This window comes from Pinus tabuliformis, chromosome 4_2 (genome assembly GCF_031772625.1).
Source record: "Pinus tabuliformis cultivar Carrire ecotype Pingquan chromosome 4_2, CPIR1, whole genome shotgun sequence".
Classification (NCBI taxonomy): Eukaryota; Viridiplantae; Streptophyta; class Pinopsida; order Pinales; family Pinaceae; genus Pinus; species Pinus tabuliformis.
This window is the reverse complement of record NC_142304.1, coordinates 522,804,353-522,823,278: the sequence shown is the minus strand read 5'-3', so window position 1 is coordinate 522,823,278 and position 18,926 is coordinate 522,804,353. Positions and strand designations below refer to the sequence as shown.

Below are 18,926 nucleotides of genomic sequence, written 5' to 3'. Positions count from 1 at the left end.
CCACCTTTTTAGATGAGGATGATGCACCTAGACCACCATGCCCAATCGGGTTCACACTTGCACCACACACTTGGCAGATGTTCCAAGCCCCGGATGAGGATGTGTCTCACCATGGGAGACAGAGGGAGGGCTTATGTCATCATTCTATCCCTTACAAGTGGTATACAGGCATCATCGATTTACTTGGAGACCCATGAGGATGACATTGTGCCCCCACACCCATTTAGAGACACCACATTGGATTTGCTTGGATATCAAGGGGCCACCCCCTTAATCACTATGTTTGGAGCCTATTCTCTCACATTGGCACACTTTGGATTCCACTAGGCCTCTTCAATGGCCCAACGACTCATTGTATCTACTATGCTTCCCTCTTGAGAGGCTTCATCTTTGTATTATTGAGCTATCTTGGTGGGCTTGTCACCAAGTCATGTTACTATTGTACATTATTTTATTATTTGGGGCTTAATTAGGCCATTTAGGCTATTCAAACCCCCTTATGGATTGTATAAATAGATGAGAGGCTCATTCATTCCTCTCATCATCACTTGGATTGGATTAGTATCTCTTGAGATTTTCGCACTTGCTCTCTTGGACGAAATTTTTGAGTTTCTTGATGCACTATGATGTTTGGATTTTCGCTATTGTCTTTGGAGCTTCTTTCTATGCAAAGATGATGAATGGATATACTCTTGTCTCTCTTGTAAGTGAAATTTAATGCTATTTTGTCTTTCTTACTTGTCTAATGCATGAAATTTTATCATTGTTCTTGTATGGGCCCTAAATAATGTGAAATTCTTCTTAAGTCTTGAATAATTGATATATTGCATGCGTTGCTCATAGAGAGAGAGAGAGAGAGTGAATGTTCCTAGAGGCACCCTAGAAGGTTAACAAACCTTGAAACTTCATCTCCTTTGCAAATCGAAGTATAAATCCCTAAATGACCTTGTTGCTGCACTTGGAAGGGCTAGCAAAAGTCATCTAGGGCTCCTTAGCATACGAAAATTCTCGATCTAGGTGTATCTTGACTCCATTAGGCCCAAGAAGCAAGGCACTGATCCTCTCATTCCTTTGGTGGTCAAAATAACCATTCTTTTTCTTTCTTTCTTTCTTCTAACTCTAGGCCTAACCCTAGAAGGCCTCCTAGGGCATCTCATGAAATCATTTGCAGCCACCAAAAACCCTTGAGAGTTGGTCCACCATTGCACTGGGGTCTTCTTGAGAGGTCCTCCAAATTTGAGATCAATCGGAATCCCAAGATATTGCAAGCCCTAGCTTGAAGACCATTCTTCTCCCTAGGTTCCTTTGGGTTAGTGTCTTCATTTGGATCACTGCACTTAAATTCCAAGAGAAAATTCTCCCTTGATCCTATTCTTCTCCCTAACCTGGTCAAGTCCATCTATTGTTGATCAACTCTACACCCTTGACCTAGTTTGGGTCCACTTGGGTTCTTTGTGGTCCCACAACTTTGTGACTCAAATTCCACAAGGATTACATAAAAACCATTTCTCCTTTAGGATCCTTAGGTCTAGGATACCTCTTGTTAAGGAATATTCTCCAAACCTAGGTCTAGGTATCCCCTCATCCTTCTTAGAGAGCCAATCACCTTGCTTACAAAGAAAGTAAGCCAATTATCTGAGCCTCTCTTGTGAATAGGCTTTAGGAATCACTCCACATCTTATCACTCATCTATCTATCCTCGTGATTCCTCTCATATGGAGACTCCTCCCATCAGTGAAAATCCGTAAAGAGAAAGGAGGTTTAACTGAGGTGACAGTGGGTTATCATTCCATTGTTGCCACTTTACCTAGTAGTTGCTCTATAGGATCCCCTCTTAGGACCCCTGCTAGTTTGAGTAGTAACAATACCAACAACCACATCTTCTGCCTCTACAGTGCAACAAAACTCTACTTCATACTCTTCCAGGAAACCATATCAGACTCCAACCATCAGTAATATCTCTACTCATCATTAGCACTACCAATCCAAACGATGGGACTTGTATCCTCAAGTCCCAAGTTGTAGTGTAAGATCCTACATGTCAACTTCTGCTTTCGGTTCCCTCTAAAGTCAATATTTCTTCTTTTGGCTCATGAATCCTTCTTTCCAAAGTACGAGGTCTTCTTTAATCATGAGGCTTCTTTAGAATCTGGGATGACTTTGAGGCAGCGGTCTTAATACGATCCTCTCTTTCGTATTGGGAGAACCTTCAAACAACTTTTCTCTTTCTACAATCACGTTCTTCCATCTACGTCCTTTGCTACATTCTTTCATCTGTTGTCAATTCTCGACTTATCCTTTTGAGAAAGGTCAGCTCCCTCTCAATCTTGGACCTTTTCATCATTCCCGTTCTCATGTCAACAAGATGTCATATCTGTCATGTCCAAGAGCTAGGGCTTCTTGTTAGCGGAAAACAATCAGTCCTGGGGTTTGTTCCTAGGTTTTACAAACCCATGATGCTTCAATGTTCAAAGTTTTTCAAGACCTTCCATACTTTGAGAAGTAGTGTATCCATTTCAACTTCCTTTGAAGATCTAACTCAAGACTTCTTCTTGATCCAAAGTACAAAACTCCTTCATCTTTCAAGCATGGGCAATAATCTGAGGTAAATGAACATCTTCCTTTCATTGAGAGGATCTTTTCAACACTTGCTTCCATGCTGCTGCAAAGTGTTGACTTCTTTAATGCATGCTTTGAACTGTTTTCTTTACCTATAGAATATGATTTGATATGTCTAGCTATATAATAAAAATTTGCTTCTGCTCTAGCTATCGTAATATCATTCGTTCATTCTTTGATGCATAAGTTTGAATCAGCTTCACTGGCAAATGTCAACTCCTCCTTGCTGCAAGAATCTCTAACATGCTACAAACTAGATATTAACACCGAAATACATACCGACTATTTTGTTGGTTTCCTTGACTGTCATGTTGATTTCTACCTTACTCCTTGGAGAGAAATGTTAGCTTCCTCTGAATCTTCATAATGAAAGCTTGTAGACATGAATCTATCTATATATCATCTGAGTGCTTCTTCTAGAATTTTGTGATGTATTCTTTGTAGTCTTTTTCTCTCAATGTTGGGATTTGCCCAAGGGGCCAATTGTAACATCTTTCTCAGATTGCTTCTAACTTGCTATAATTCTTTGGAAAAGAGTGTTTGATCCCCTTGAGGGGTCCTATTGTAAACTTTCTCCAAAACATCTCTACAAAACCTTATCTTGAAGGGATTCATTATAAGATTATCTCTCTATCCCTCATTCTATAAGGAGAATTTAATAAAGAATTCATTTTTCTTGGGAGCTAGGGGATTTCCCCCCTAGGCATTCCCCCCTTCCCCATTTGGGGAAGTTCTTTTGGTGGTGCTTGAATAATTTCCATTGTTGGTTGAACTAAATAGTGTAGCATAATCATCATTAGAGTGGTTGGGTTAAATTTTTGCCTCATACAATCTACTCTCACTTGCAATTACTTGTGTCTTGCAATTGCTACCTAGTTTAGTGATTTAATTTACACTTCAAGCAATTTTGTACATTTAATCAAAATCTTCAATTTTGTCTTTGCAATAATCAAATTTACCTCTAGCTTTGTTGGTTGAAGTAGCAATTTAGGGACCCTTCAGCCCCTATTGACTCGTTATTCTGAGATCGGGGCCCCGACAAGGATAAGGTCTAGGGAAGAAGGTCAATTGAAATTTGTTCAATTTGCAATCTAACTTAATTTACAATAAACCAAGATTGTTTTCCAATACATTTAGCTGGCAGCGTTGGTACTTGAAGTTTCATTTCTTTTTGCTTCCTAAGTTCATAAAGTTTATCTATCTCTTTGAAGTAATTGTTATTATTACAAAGCATCTTATTCTAAGCATTCAATTTAGTATTTTACATTATTGTACTTGCCTATCTTTATTGCCACATTTATTTTCCAAGCATTTACTTTGAGCATTTATCTTTCAAGTATTTATTTCCAAGCATTGCTTTCAAAGTCATCTTCTCACTTGGAATATTTACTTTTGGCGAGTATTTGGCATTTTCCACTAGTCTACCTTGATCCATCTTGTATATTATTGCAATATCTTAGCTTGTGGATGGTTATTGTTATTATGATAATTTGAATTTATTTTCTGCAAATTATATGTTGATTTAATTTGGATGTACCTTTGTTCATTTAATTTTAACTCCTAGAGCTTAACTTATCTAGATCTAGATTAGTTTAACCTTTTAGTTATTTTCATAGGGTACACACCGGTTGCCTTCGCTAGGAGTTAGCCTACACGAAGGAGTTGAGATTTGAGTGACAACAACTCACCTCGAGACTTGCCCCCATTTTCTCCATGATAATCCCAAGTGTGGATTCAGACGACAACATTTCTTTTGGCATCATTGTCGGGGATAAATCTTTTTAAACCCGGAATATGACTTATTGTTTTTTAAATGAAATTTTCTTTGTTTTATGCATGATTGGTCATTAGAAATTGGTTTGTGTCCAAGTGGCGACTCCAGTATACTTCCTACTAATCTTGGACAAGAAGCACTTTTTGATCTCCATTTCCTTTTTGAAGAATTTGATAATCAAGAAGTTCAAGATATGGATGATTTGTATAAGCCTATCAATTTTTCTAACATCCAGGGATATCCTCATGCATTTCTTGAAAAGGCCATAGAAAAGTTGTCTTCCTTCCAAGGTAACAATGCAATAAGTGTGAAGACGCACATTAGGAATTTCAACCTCTGTATAAGCAAATGGTGCACCACCCACAACTATGAGGACGTGAAAATCAAGCTTTTTGTTTTGTCCTTGGAAGAAGATGCCTTGGATTGGTTCCTAAAGTAGAATGACAACACCTTCATAGACCTTCCTGGAATTATTACTGCCTTCAACACTAAGTGGGGGAATAAGAAAGAAGATCGCCACCTCTTGGATGCCTTGAACGGGATCAAGAAGAATGAAAATGAAACAATGGAGTTCAACAAACAATTTAATGACATAGTAAAAAGTTTGCCTCAAGATATCAAACCCCCAGAAAAGTCAATTCTCATTTCTTATATTGATGCTTTCAATGTTGATACCTCTTATGAATTGCGGGTAAAAGAGCCTACAAATTCAAGAGAAGCTCAAGGTATGGCTGAAAATATAGAAAAATATAGACGGGCTTCAGGAAAATTAGACATTCCTGGCTTCACAAGAGGAAAGTCTCAAGAGTCAAAATCCAAGGTTGAAGCTAAAGATGTGGAACATGACCCCATCAAAGAATTAACTCAATTGATCAAGACTGTGGAAATGAATCATGCTAATCAAATGAATGCAATTCAAAATCAATTGATTGCCATCGAGAGGTCTCAAATGAACAAATTTCCTCCTAATCCTAATGATAGATGGCAAAAGAAGGGGCCACCTTTAGATCAAAGACCACCAAACCCTTTGGAAACAACTAACTTGGTGAGTCAAGATCCTCCCTATTGTAGACCTTGTGATGATTTCCACGAGGAATCAACTTGCCCAATTTTTGGTCGGATCGCTGGAGAGGAATATGCAGGAACCAATGAGCAGATCAACATGTTTTCTCTCTCCATGGACAATTGGATGGAAACCATTGAAAGGAGCCAAAAGGTTGATAATTTGTCTAAAAATGTTGAAAGTAGTAATGACATGATTTGTGCTAATGATAATGTCACAAAAATTTATGGTGAAAAGCCTACGCCAGAAAAGGTCCTTGCAATGGCCAAGCAAAAGGGGGTGACATATCAAAGGAAAGAAAATAAAGATCAAAGTGTGCCTAAGGTTTTCACTTCCCCCATTTCAGATTTGAATTTTGATCTAGGTGATTGGATCAACATTGCAAAGGTGTCAGTTCCAGTATCAGAACTCTTGAAGATACCATCTCAGAGGTCAAAGTTGCTAAAAGCTATTGAAGTATCTCAAGGAGGGGGTAGTGAGAGGATGCCAAGGGATGTACTAGCAGATGCTCCAATAATCTTGCAGAATATGGATAGGTATATGAGTAATGAACAGCATCAACCATTCTTCATAACTTTGCTCGTAAATGATCTTCTCTTACATAATTGCATGTTGGATTATGGTGCTTCATCTAATGTCATGACCAAAAAGGTGATGGAGCAATTGAACTTAAGGATATCTAGGCCTTATCACAACATATGTGCCATGGATTCGAAAAGGATTGAAGTGTGTGGGTTAATTAAAGATTTACAAGTTCATTTACGAGCTTACCCAGAGACAATGATTACTATGGATGTTGTGGTAATAGATGTTCCTGATGCATGGAGCATGCTCTTATAGAGGAAATGGGCAGCAGAATTAGGTGGCAACATTCAAATGGAACTATCCCATGCCACCATCCCAACACCAGACAACACCTTGGTCAGGCTTGATCGAGAGCTAGAACGAAGATATCATGTTGAAAACCTAAGAGAACCAAACAATGAAATCATTTGTGGATCATATAAACCTAGAAACTATGCAGTATTGACAAATTTTTGGGCTCCTATGGTAGATCAGATTAAGGATGAAGAAGATAGGAATTCCTCATAATACTTTGATACATCAAGTCTTTCATCAACATCTATAGAATTAGACAGTAAGGCAGACAAGGAAGAGGACATAACCATGGTTGTGTCATCACATCAGCTTACACAAAAAACAATAGAAAACCAGAAAAGAAAAACAAGTCCAAACCACTAGTATTGAAGATAACAAATCATCAACAGGTTGGCAATCATCACAGAAAGAGCAAGAGAAAAAATAAATATGACGACCACATACAAAAGAATGTTGGGATGAGTCAAGATCCCAAATTGGTCAAAATGGGAAAAGGCACATCAGAAAAGGAACCTATGGATCTACCTGTGAGAAGGCAGGTACTCAAGATGGACTTCATTGAAAACATTTTATGCTCAAGGGGCATATTTGTAATGTATTTCTATCCCTTATTTTCCTTTGCACCTTTACTTTCAGCATTTCATTTCGGTATTCCCAGTTCAACAAAGTAATAATGGCTATGTATGGTGCATGTGCTTCTAATGTGTGTGACGAGATATTTATGTATTGCAAATTGTGGATTCACACATGCTCTCTTGAAGATCAAGTAAATGTCCCCATGTGGAGCCAAATCTTACCTGCCCATATGCACATGGCAGGGAATGAAGACCCTATTGCCCAATGGATGAGGCACTTGAAATTTTCAAATGTTCAGAAGTCCATCAGGGCACCTATGCTTCTTCTCTATCATCTCTCTATACTTTCTTATCTCAAATTTCATACCCCGACGGGGGAATTGTATAAATGAATGCTAGCATGATGAACTTATGTAACAGACTTAAGCCATTTGGGTCCTAGTTAGCAAGTGAGTCCACTCTAGGGTGTTTTTTTCACTGGACTAATTATTTTCACTCTTTAGTGATAAATAACTAGTCAAGTTTTTCACCCAATATACCTCCAAAGCTAGAGTGTGGCTTAATAACTAGGCCTTAGGTGTGTTCGAATGTCTAGGGTCAATGTATATTACCAAGCTAGGTCATATCTAGAGTCTTATGGAATTTGACTAAGTCTTGCTAAGATTTTTTAAATAATTAAAAATTCTTGCAAAACAGGAGTTAGGAGCTAGCACTAGCGCTACAGATGTATTGCATGTGCCAGGATTGGGTATGAACATGATTTCAGTATCCTAGCTACATGATAAGGGATATGATGTCCACTTTGTAGGGAAGAAAGTGTTTGTCAAACACCCAAGCTGGAAGAAGGTGAGACAGATTGGAGTTTGAAGCAATAGGTTGTATAGGTTGCAACTCGATTCTCCAATGGCACTAATAGGCAGTGATAGTAGCAGTGGGAAGGAACTGAATGAGCTATGGCATAGGAGAATGGGACATTTACACCATGGAGCACTCAAGATGCTCAAGGAGACAGTAACAAGGGTTCTAGAACTTAGCACGGAACACGATGATGTGTGCAGAGGGTGCGTGCTTGGGAAATATGTTAAGGCAGCATTCCCAAGAAGTGACAGCAAAGCAGATGGCGTGTTAGGACTTATACACTCAGACATTTGTGGCCCGATGTCCACTAGATCTCTCAGTGGGGCTGAATACTTCATCACCTTTATTGATGATCATTCCAGGAAAACCTGGATCTACTTCTTGAAGACTAAGGATGTGGCCTTTGATCGTTTCAGAGAGTTTAAAGCTCTCATAGAGAAAGCGACAGGGAAGAAGATCAAGATGCTTCACTTAGATAATGGTGGAGAGTATACTGATAAAGACTTCACATATTTTGTGCGAAGGAAGGCATCAGAAGATAGTGGACAGATCCATGCAATCCATAGCAAAATGGGGTAGCGGAGAGAAAAACAAAACTATAGCTGGGGCTGCAAAAGTAATGTTATATGACCAGGATCTGCCTAGGTTTCTGTGGGCAAAGGCATGTAACACAATAGTGTATATTCAAAACAAGACTCCTCATAGGGCATTGGTGAAGAAAATGTGAGGAGTCTTCATAGGGAAGAAGCCAAAAGTTAGTCACTTCAGGATCTTCGACAACATTGCTTATTGCCATGTGCCAAATGAGAAGCGTACCAAATTGGATCAAATTGCAGAGAAAGGGTTCATCATTGGTTATAGCGAGACCTCAAAGGCATACAAGATCTACATTCCTAGCAATAGGAAGATTGTAGTGAGACAAGACATAAAGTTCATGGAGGACAGAGCTTTCAAAAGGTCTCGTGAGATGCCAGCAGAAGATCAGAATGAGCCAGCAAAAGCTCCATTAGTCCAACAACAGGGGCACCAAATGGGACCGCCAATAGAAAAATCACAGGGATCTAGTACAGTGAGTAGTACTAGCATTTCCTCAGGTGCAGGTGATCCAGTGAGTTCACAGCAAATAGAGCAGCAAAGGCAGGATGAAGAGGAGCTAGTTGAACCTCCCACCACTATTGGTCGAACCAGCAGAGAGGTCCGTCAGACATTGAGAGATGCAGAGGAATTCATTGGAGCTTCTAGGACGAACAAGAGAGAGCACAGACAGCCTGACAGGTACCAAGCATTTGTGGCTCAGGTTGCAAAACCTTCCAACTATCAGGGGGTCGCACAGCATCAGGTGTGGGTAGATGCCATGGTAGAAGAGTACAGTTTTATCATGACGAATGATGTTTGGGGGTGGTGTCGAAGCCTAAAGACAGGGCAGTTGTAGGTTCTTGATGGATCTAGAAGATCAAGTATGTTGCAAATGGCAGTGTGGAGAAGTACAAGGCTAAGTTCGTGGCAAAGGGGTATGCACAAAATGAAGGGATAGACTATGATGAGACCTTCTCCCCAATTACCAAATACACTTCTATCTGATCAGTTATATCCCTAGCAACTCAAATGGGATGAAAGATTCACCAGATGGACGTCAAGACAATATTCTTGAAGGGGTGATAAAGGAGGAGGTGTACATAGAACAACCAGAGGACTTCAAGACTCATGAGAGGCACACACATGTGTGCAAGCTAAAGAAATATCTATACAGGCTCAAGCACACTCCCAAGGAGTGGTATGGTCAAATTGACAACTACTTGCAGCAGATGGGATTCGTCAAGAGTGACACAGATCCCAACCTTTACTACTTGATGGTAGAGGATGAGCCACTCATCCTAGTTTTGTATGTGGATGGTCTCATCTTGACAGGATCATCAGGGTTCATAGAAGACTACAAGAGGAACCTAGCAGCAGAGTCTGATATGAAGGACTTGGGGTTGATGCACTATTTCCTAGATTTGGAAGTGTGGAAAAAGGAAGGGGAGATCTTCTCTGGTCAAGGGAGATATGATACAGATATTCTAAAGAGGTTTAGAATGCAAGATTGTAGACCCATGTCTATGCCCATGATAACCAACTGGAAGAAGATAAATGTGTCAGATGACAAGGATGTTGACCCCACCTTGTATAGACAGTTGATCAGTTCTCTTATGTAGCTGGTCAACACTAGGCCAAATATCTGCTTCGCGGTCAATACTCTCAATCAATTTATGGAGGAACTGAACAGAGTACATTCGACAGCAGTGAGGCACATTTTGAGGTATGTGCGCAGCACAATAGAGTACGGGTTGAGATATACCCGAGGGGATGACATCAGATGATGTGGGTTCACAGATGCAAATTGGGCGGGCATTTCAGTGGACAAGAAAAGTACCTCAAGGTACTGCTTCAGTGTTGGATCAAGGATGGTTACCTGGTACAGCAAGAAGCAGAAATCAGTAACACTGAGCTCTGCAGAGGCAGAGTATATGGCAACTAGCTCAACAAAGCGCGAATCTATATGGCTTCAGAAATTGCTAGTAAGCTTGTTCAAGCATAAGATGGAGGCGACCACTGGCTACTGTGATAATCAAAGTTGCATCAAGCTCTCTGAGAATCCAGTGTTTCATAATAGGTCTAAACACACAGATATTCGGTGTCATTTCATCAGAGATTATGTACAGCATGGAGTGGTCCAATTATAGTATGTTTCCACCGATGAGTAGGTTGCAGATATACTCACGAAAGCTCTAAGGAGAGCTAAGTTAATCTATTTCAGAGAACAAATGGATAAGGTGGCGAAACTGTTTCAATAGCAGAGACAAATTATATTGGATTCTTCTCAGTTGCGGTAGTTGCAGTAGTAGCAGCAACAGTTGAGAGGGAGTTGTAGTGCAAATGCAGAGTTGGCAGCAGTACAAGATGTACAATGCAGTGTCAGCAGCAGCATAGATGCAGTGGTTTGGTTCAGCGACAGTCAGTGGCAGACGAATCAGAGTTAGCGCAGTGGTTGGTGGACAGTGGCAGGGAGCTACTATTGTCAAACATCAGTAGTGTGGTTGTAGGATGTTGCAGAGACAAGGTGTTGTGACAGTTGTGCAACACTAGATAAAAAGAAGACCTTCCTCACTAAGAGGGAGTGTTAGTATTTGTAGCATCGGATGGTATTCTAGTCTTGAAACTTTGTGGAGAGAATAAAACGAAGGAGTTCTCCAAAACCTAGAAATCGTTTCTGGAAATTCCACCTAGAGATGGCTAAATTAAATTAACTGACTACGATTAAAAAGTTACTAAGTCTAACTTAGGAAAAGTGGTTAATTAATAGGAATTAATTGAGAAAGATGAGAATTCTCTGGAAACTCACATGGATCACCTTGGAGATGATCTCGACCATCGATTAAATTTTAATCATGGTTGTTGGAGTCCCAACTAAAGATTATAAGAAAAGGTCGATAGGTAGATGGATGACACACCAGTGCAAATACTCAATGATCTGGGAAATTTGATTAGGAGGTGTGTGTAATTCAACAAGAGAAATCGAGCCAGTAAATCGAGTAGCAGGTGGCAGAGGGGGAATAGCGCAGTATTTCGAAGGAGATTCCAGTTTCGGAGAGTCAGAAAGAGAAGGCCGAAATTATTCTCAAGGAGGAGGATGCGCAGGGGCAGCGCAGAGCCTCAATTGAGTAGTTCGATTTAGCTGAGGAGAAGCTAGTTTTCAATTCCAGAGGCCGGAAATATTTTCCAGAGAGTCAAAGAGACAGTTCCCCAGTCAACAACATGCGGGACGTCTTGACTTGCAAGAGTTTTAGGCTAAGCGTGAAAGGGCTTGCGCTAGGGTGACACAGGGCCTGCGCAAAGCTAGGTGGACAGCGTGCTTTTCAGAGGTAGTCAGGTGTCGAGATTGTTCGGAGAGAGGGTAAAATCCTTCAGTATATTTTGCCAGTGTTTCTCTTGGGTAGAATCGCCAGTTTGGCAACGTCTTATTGTATTTAGAAATTTTGTTGTTGCATAATAATAAAAACCCTCATTGTTGCACCGGTTTTCCCACATTGGGTTTTTCTGGCGACAATTATCCAAAAATAATGGTGTTATAATTTGTGTGTGTGTGCTATCATTTTCATTTCTGCAATATTTTATTTGTGAAGATTGCAGTGTGATTAATTCGTTATTGGCATAGCAATAAACTGCATAATTAATTCACAGTTAGAAGAATTAATTTCAGTTGTTGCAATAAAAATTTCAGTAGTGAAATTTTCACAGTTCTTAGGATGGCCTCAAGTCAATTGGATCATGGGCCCCTTGGCTAACTTGGAGATGGCTAGCTTAGCTAACAACATCTCCAACTCCAAGTAATATGGTAACTTGCACACACTAAACCAAGTTCTTGCAATACCATGATCAACATCAAAGGGAGTTACTCACATGATGGCAAAGTTGGACTAGATGTTGAACCGAAAACATACAAGTCCCAACCCAACCTAGTATGTGAGAAATACCCAAGAAAATCTACAAATACTTGTAGATTTTCTCCCCTGGACAATAATGCCCCTTTAGGCATAGATGCAGAACAAAAGTAAGCAAGAGGAAAGAATGATAAAAACAAGCACATGAACATCAACAAGGTTACCTCATAAGCCAAAGATCATTCACCACAAGACAAGCCAAGAGACCTCCAGGCTCCAAAGTCTTCTCAATATTATTGCATGCAAAAGTATTTTGACAAAGTATGCCCAAGCATAGAGCTTCCAACCATCTCTAACCATGAGCCCAATGGGCTTCTTTATACAAATGAGGGAGCAAATCCTAATGTAAAGAGTGATGAACAAGTGGCAAATGGATGATAATCCCAATGTAGGTCAAGCTTCTCCAAGTGTAGAAGGTACTGGCCAAGTGTTAAGACTGTTTTATATGACTATTAACAAAGGTCCCTTGACTGGTGCAAGTTCCTATGACTGGTTGCGCGTATTTCTCTTGGATGCCTGCGTTCTTGTCTACTGTCTTCCATGTGTAACATAAGCGTAGTGAAGGGGGAGCAAATCCCCACATAGTTTATGGTTAAACTCTACCAAGCAGCCATAAAAGCCTCAAGTATATCTCAACTGATAGACAGGTCAGCATATTAACTGAGTAAGATTGCTAGCATAGTCTCTAGTACTGTGTGGCACTGGCTGCATATCTCTTGACTGATATTCTTGACAGGGTGTGCCAACATGTGAGTTAAATGAGTTAAGTGAGGGGAAAGATCTGTCCCATGTGGCAGCACTGTCCCCCACTAACTGATAACCATCCGTGAGCATTTAGGAGAGATTCGTCCTGCTAAATGGGCAACTCGGGCCCCCTTGTTGACTGTTGAATTGGCTTATTTGGCAGTGTTGTTGCCCACTATTCGTGGGCCCCCAATCATCTCTTAACTTTGCCTTGAACTTGACTTGAATGCCACATCATTTCCCTTGTCCCCTTGGCTTGGAAAAATAATAAATATATCCACCACTTATCAATTTTTTGAATTTTTGTGTCTTTTTTGCTGCTAACATTAGAGAATGTGGGATTTCAAGGGGAGATAGTTGTTTTTTGACCCGCAAATATGGTTTTGGGATAATGTTGGAGTTGTGAGCACAAATTTCAAGTAGCCACATGCCACCGACATACACTAGAGCCACTTATTTACAACTTTACATAAGAATTAATTAAAAATCCCATCCTGCGGGAGATTTTAATCAATTAAAAAAATATTATAAAAACCTAGTCAAATTCCGCGAGACTTTGGATATGACCTAGCATGGTAATATACATTGACCCTAGACATTAGGACGGACCCAAGGGCCAGTTATTAAGCCGCACTCCAGCTTTGGAGGTATTGAGTGAAAAAAGTTAAAAACTCAACTAATTATTTATCGTTGAAGAACAAAAATAATTGGTTGAGCGAACAAAAAAATAATTAGAGTGGACTCGCTTATTAACCGGGTCCCAAGTCACCTACATCTTTTACAAGAATTCATCATGCTAGCAAAATGTATTACAATTACCCGTAGGGGTTGCAGAATTAAAGAGAAAGTGTAGAGAGAGAAGAGAGAAAAGGGGCATAAATGCCCTGCTGACTTCTGAACTTCCGAAAAGTTGTCAAGTGCCCATATCCATTGGGCAATGGGGTCTAGTTCCCTAATAGGTACAAATTAGCAGGTAACAGTCTGGATGTAGTTTCCCTTGGGGCGGCAATGGTGCCAATTGCCATGACCTTTTGGGCATAGTTACAAATAGAATTCAGCTACCTGTGCACAGCCACGGTAGCTTGGCTAGGTAGCCTTTTAGGGGACACTATGATGATTATAGACTGCTGCAGAGGATTATGGCATACAATATGGCTGCTTACTATTGCTATCATGTGGCAAAATAGGTGCACATCAACCTTTTTGAGGACACAATTCCCATCTACAGATGGCAGAATTCAGAGCATTTAAAAATAAACCACCAATTCAAGTCAAATCAAAAGTTGATATATATTGTAAGGTTGTTGAATCCTTGCCTCTGGTGCATAGACCCATCTGCTATCGTTCCATGACTTTAGAGTGGGAGGATCTTCATGCAACTTTTCCGGCTATATGTTGCAACTTTAGCGCATATTTGAAGCCATATATGTTGCAGTTAAAGAATGTTTCCACTATGTGATCAATTAGATATTCAGAATGTTGACTGTCACAACATTGCGTGCGAAAGGATTGGTCTTACGAGTGGCATTAATCATCTTCCGTAAGAGTTTATTTGCACAATTATTCACTGGTCTTATCATGGAAACTTGGTCTATGACTCTATGTAATGGTTGCGGGATAGGTTGAACTCTTGACCTCTATAACTGAATTTATACGAATAAAATTAGATCTAGACATTGAGATGATCATCTGCTCTTTAAGGCCCCTAAGAATCATTCTAAAATAAGTTTCACATTATCTGTAACTTCTGCAATAATTCTTCTGTTTCTCTGCTTTTGTACATTTAAAATAAAAATAAAAACCCTACTGTGTCTGTTATACAACTATTTCAAATCTACTGTAAATGGTGAACATACAACTATGTCAAATCTACTGTAAATGGTGAACTCTTGGTCCACCACCTAATATTTTCTCACTTTAATATTTGCTCACTTTCCAATAAAGTAACAGACTTGACACAGCAGCAAATGCATGTTTCTAAAAAGTTGGAAAGTGGATGGCAATTTGGAAACTAGTTAAATAAGAGGTCATCAATGCTTCATCTTCTCTAACAGAACATAAGATATTTGTAGATAATTTTCATAAGTAATACAAAAGCATCCTTCATTTCTGAAATCTCAAACTACGTTAAAAGCAAACCACAACCAGTATAGATCCATCTTAACCATGGATCTACCAAGAGCCGAGAGGGATCAAATCTCATTATATGCAAACATCTTTTTAAAATGTAAAACTTGAAAAAAAAATGCACATCAAGAGATTTAATCCCTTTTAGTGCTTGATAAATCCGTGATTAAGATGATCTATAGCAGTTTTATAGGTCGTGTAATTTTTCATTGTTTAAATTGTATTTTTGAATAATTTATTATTATTACTATTATTATTATTATTATTATTATTATTTTATACTAAAAATTGAATAAAAATTGAATGAGTATTAAGAAGTAACTAAATTATTTTACTTTTAATTACTTTTTCCTTTCAAGCATTGAAATATTTTACTAAGATAAACATTAACACACATACACATAATATATATATATATATATATATATATATATATTCAAACAATTTATTTAAGTTTTATATTGACATATTTATAAGAGAAATATGAGTTTTCTTTAAATTTTAATTACTGCATTTCTATAAAGTAATATAAAATTATATTATTTAACATAGACATTAAAATATTTTATTTATAACTTGAAGAGTAAAAATGAAATATCAATGAACTAAGAGAGCACATTGAGAATTTGATTGTTAATGTTTCATAGTGTGTTAATTAAAACTAACCAAATATATATAATCATTTATGTTTTTATTATAGCCGACAACGTTTTTTCATTTAAAGGATTTTTAAGGGATATATGTCAACTCCAAGTTGAGCATGGACAGAATTACACATCCCCTCATACTGGATTGTAGAATGAGCCTCTCAGCTCAAATATGTTTTTCAAAAGGTATTCGGCCTTTTTGAAACCACCATGTTGCCATGCCAAAATGGACGAGGTATTCAGCCTTTTTGAAACCACCATGTTGCCATGCCAAGATGGACGAGATGCATTGAACACTCCCGGGCTTATTATCTGAATTCAAAAATTGTGTTCCCATTGAAAGGTAAACAGAAAACCATTGCAGGCATTTTTTTATATAATTTATGCACATTGTATTCCCTGCCATCTTTACCAACAACATTGGCTCAAAACCAAATGCTTGTGGGCGTAGAAAAATTCCTCCGGATACCACAATCTCATAAGAGACTACTATCAACTAGGGTATTGTGAGATTTAGTTAGGCTTAGTGCTATTCTTTCTTGCAACTAGGGTATTGTGAGATTTAGTTAGGCAAAGAGCTCTTTGACAGGCAATACAGGAGAGTTTAACAGTGCACTTGTTGTCGAACTCCATAGTATCACATATATAATTTGTAGTTCCCCCAACTCGTTTGAACTGCACCCATGTGCTTTTATGCATTCGTTTTATTACCTAACATGGCTTTATTTCTTTTGGACATGATTGCAATTATATATCAAATTGTGTCAAAATACTACATAAAAGAATATGGGTATCAAAGTAAAGGAAAAAGCACGTTTTAAATCCTTGTGTTTGTTGCTTAAATGTCTTGTATTGAAAATTGCATCAGGATTAACACTCTATTCTCTTCCTAGGTACGAAAAGATGTTGCAAGGTTCCGATATGGAGATGAACAACATTTAGATGAAGCATTGAAAAGAATATTTCGTTATGGTCAGGTACGTGGAGTTAATGAATTTCATATGGCATTTGGTAATGTAATGTTATTTGTTATCTAGGAAAATAATATCTAGTTCTATTTAGGTTTGTTAGCTATTCATGAAATTAATATATTCATAATTCTCTAGATCTATTTTTGAACAACGAATGAAAATTGAGACCTCTTATGGATACAATTCCGACATCACCAGAAACAGTACAGTCATGTACCATGTCTAAGAGAAAAAAAAACCTAAGAAATGGTAAGGAATGGAAAACGGCTTCTAGAATACGTGTTGTTTCATACATCCGGAGATGCATGTTGTTTCTCGAGCCACCTTGGGGCTGTTTCTTGAAAATGTCTTTCTCCACTAAGAAATAATAGGTTATTTTAGCCATGAACCATTTCTCAGCCCTAGGAGATTTAAAAAAAAACAGAATTTAATCATAAAAACAAGAAAATGTCACTAGACACTTACGTAAGAAGACCTGGCCTAATGTGAGAGGAGAGTGCCGAGGTGACAGTGGGTGCATCTCCTAGTTTGCTTACCACTCATAGCACAGTCCTCCGGACTTTCAGGAAGTGCGCTATTTTAAGCAGTAACACACCCAAATGGAACGTTTCTGTCATGGGCTCATTCTTCACTTGCAAAAACTGAGATTTGAAGTCATTAGCTTTTGGAGGGTTTAAGGCTTCATCTATATCATAAGGGAGCAGCTTCTTCTATATTATAAAGGGGCATCCTTGGAGTTGGATACTCACCTAAATCAAATGTTGAAGAGTTCACCAGCGAACTAGAGAGAGATCTATATATTTGGAATTTATATTTTGAGGTACTGTCTCTCTGTTTTTTGTTCTGTTATCTACGGTGTGCTTGATTATTAGTTTTGGATATGATCACAGTCATATTAAATTGTTCCAAATATGGGAATCAAAAGAAATCAAAGGAGCATATTAAATCCTTGTTTGCACAAATCGCCATGCAACTAAGACTTATGAGTGCAGACAGGTACATGATGGAGGCTATCCAATCTAGTCTAGCAAGTTGCAAATTTGAAAGTTAGAAGAAAAAAGGAAGAGGAATGCAAAGAAGCTAAAATAAACTATAAAGAACAAAAATAAATAAATAAATAAATCTAACCAATGAGAATTCCAGGCATAACAAACAAATAATAAAGCTTCAAAAATGTTACTTTTTTGTGAAAACCCTGCTATGTTGCACAAAACTTCTAGGAACCTGGAATTTCAGGCTGTACCCATAGCCGAAACTCCAAAACTCGACCGAAACTTGCCCATCATGTAATCATCTATGGGAGTTAATATACACTTGGTTTTCCTTCTAAATTGTCATCTATGGGTCTTATTCCCTTTTTTCTTGCAAGATAATGTGTTATTCACTTATTTATAAATTTCTTTATATATATATATATAATATATATATATAAATTGTCATCTACGGGTCTTATTCCCTTTTTTCTTGCAAGATAATGTGTTATTCACTTATTTTTAAATTTCTATAGATATATATATATGACGTTTCAGTTGAAGTTTTGACCGACGCTTCCATTTTTGGGAGGTGATGTTTCTAAACATACCCATTTTGGAAACTCTGAAATGTTTTGGCACTTCGTGCAACATAGAAACCAAGTGAGAGCAACTACTAGCAATGGAAGGCATTTTGTAAGGGATTACAAGTGACGAAGCATGTTCAAGAAAGTGATATTATAATATACCTTGGATAGAATCTAGTTTAGTACACTAGACAAAATATGGACATTAGACATAGTTAATAAACAATTGTAAATAACAGGGTCCTTGTGAAAGGACATGGCTTATAATAATATATGTGAAAATAGGAGAACTGTTCAACTTATATCTCGCCAATGGGAAGTACAATCTCCTTAAAGGAATCTTGCAAAAAGAAGTTCCTTATCATATCCAAGTCTTGTTCAGTGTTTGTTGTTGTGCATTTCCTCTGAAGGTCTGATAATTGGCTTGGAAAGATTATTCTGAATCTATTTCTTGAAAATATGTGGAAGTTGATTTACTGCATGCTATTGCACCATTGACAAGTTTTCATCAATGAACTCTTGAAATTCAAGTTCATGTATAACTTCAACTTCATTTGAATCTTCATGGGAATTTTCTCTTTAAGTATAACTTGACTTATAATATAGTGTTTATTCTTAATTTACCCAACT

At 38.2% G+C, this 18,926-nt stretch overlaps 1 protein-coding gene and 1 long non-coding RNA gene across 4 annotated transcripts in view; one reads left to right on the top strand and one right to left on the bottom strand.

The window, feature by feature from the left end:
- LOC149170284 (uncharacterized) overlaps positions 1-18,926 on the bottom strand; it is a 303,708-nt gene that overhangs the window by 211,640 nt on the left and 73,142 nt on the right. The window lies entirely within an intron of this gene.
- APE1 (acclimation of photosynthesis to environment) overlaps positions 1-18,926 on the top strand; it is a 143,501-nt gene that overhangs the window by 57,424 nt on the left and 67,151 nt on the right. Inside the window, exon 5 of the mRNA XM_089428978.1 lies at positions 16,661-16,744. Coding sequence (XP_089285104.1) covers positions 16,661-16,744 — 84 coding nt within the window. The remainder of the gene's footprint in view (positions 1-16,660; positions 16,745-18,926) is intronic.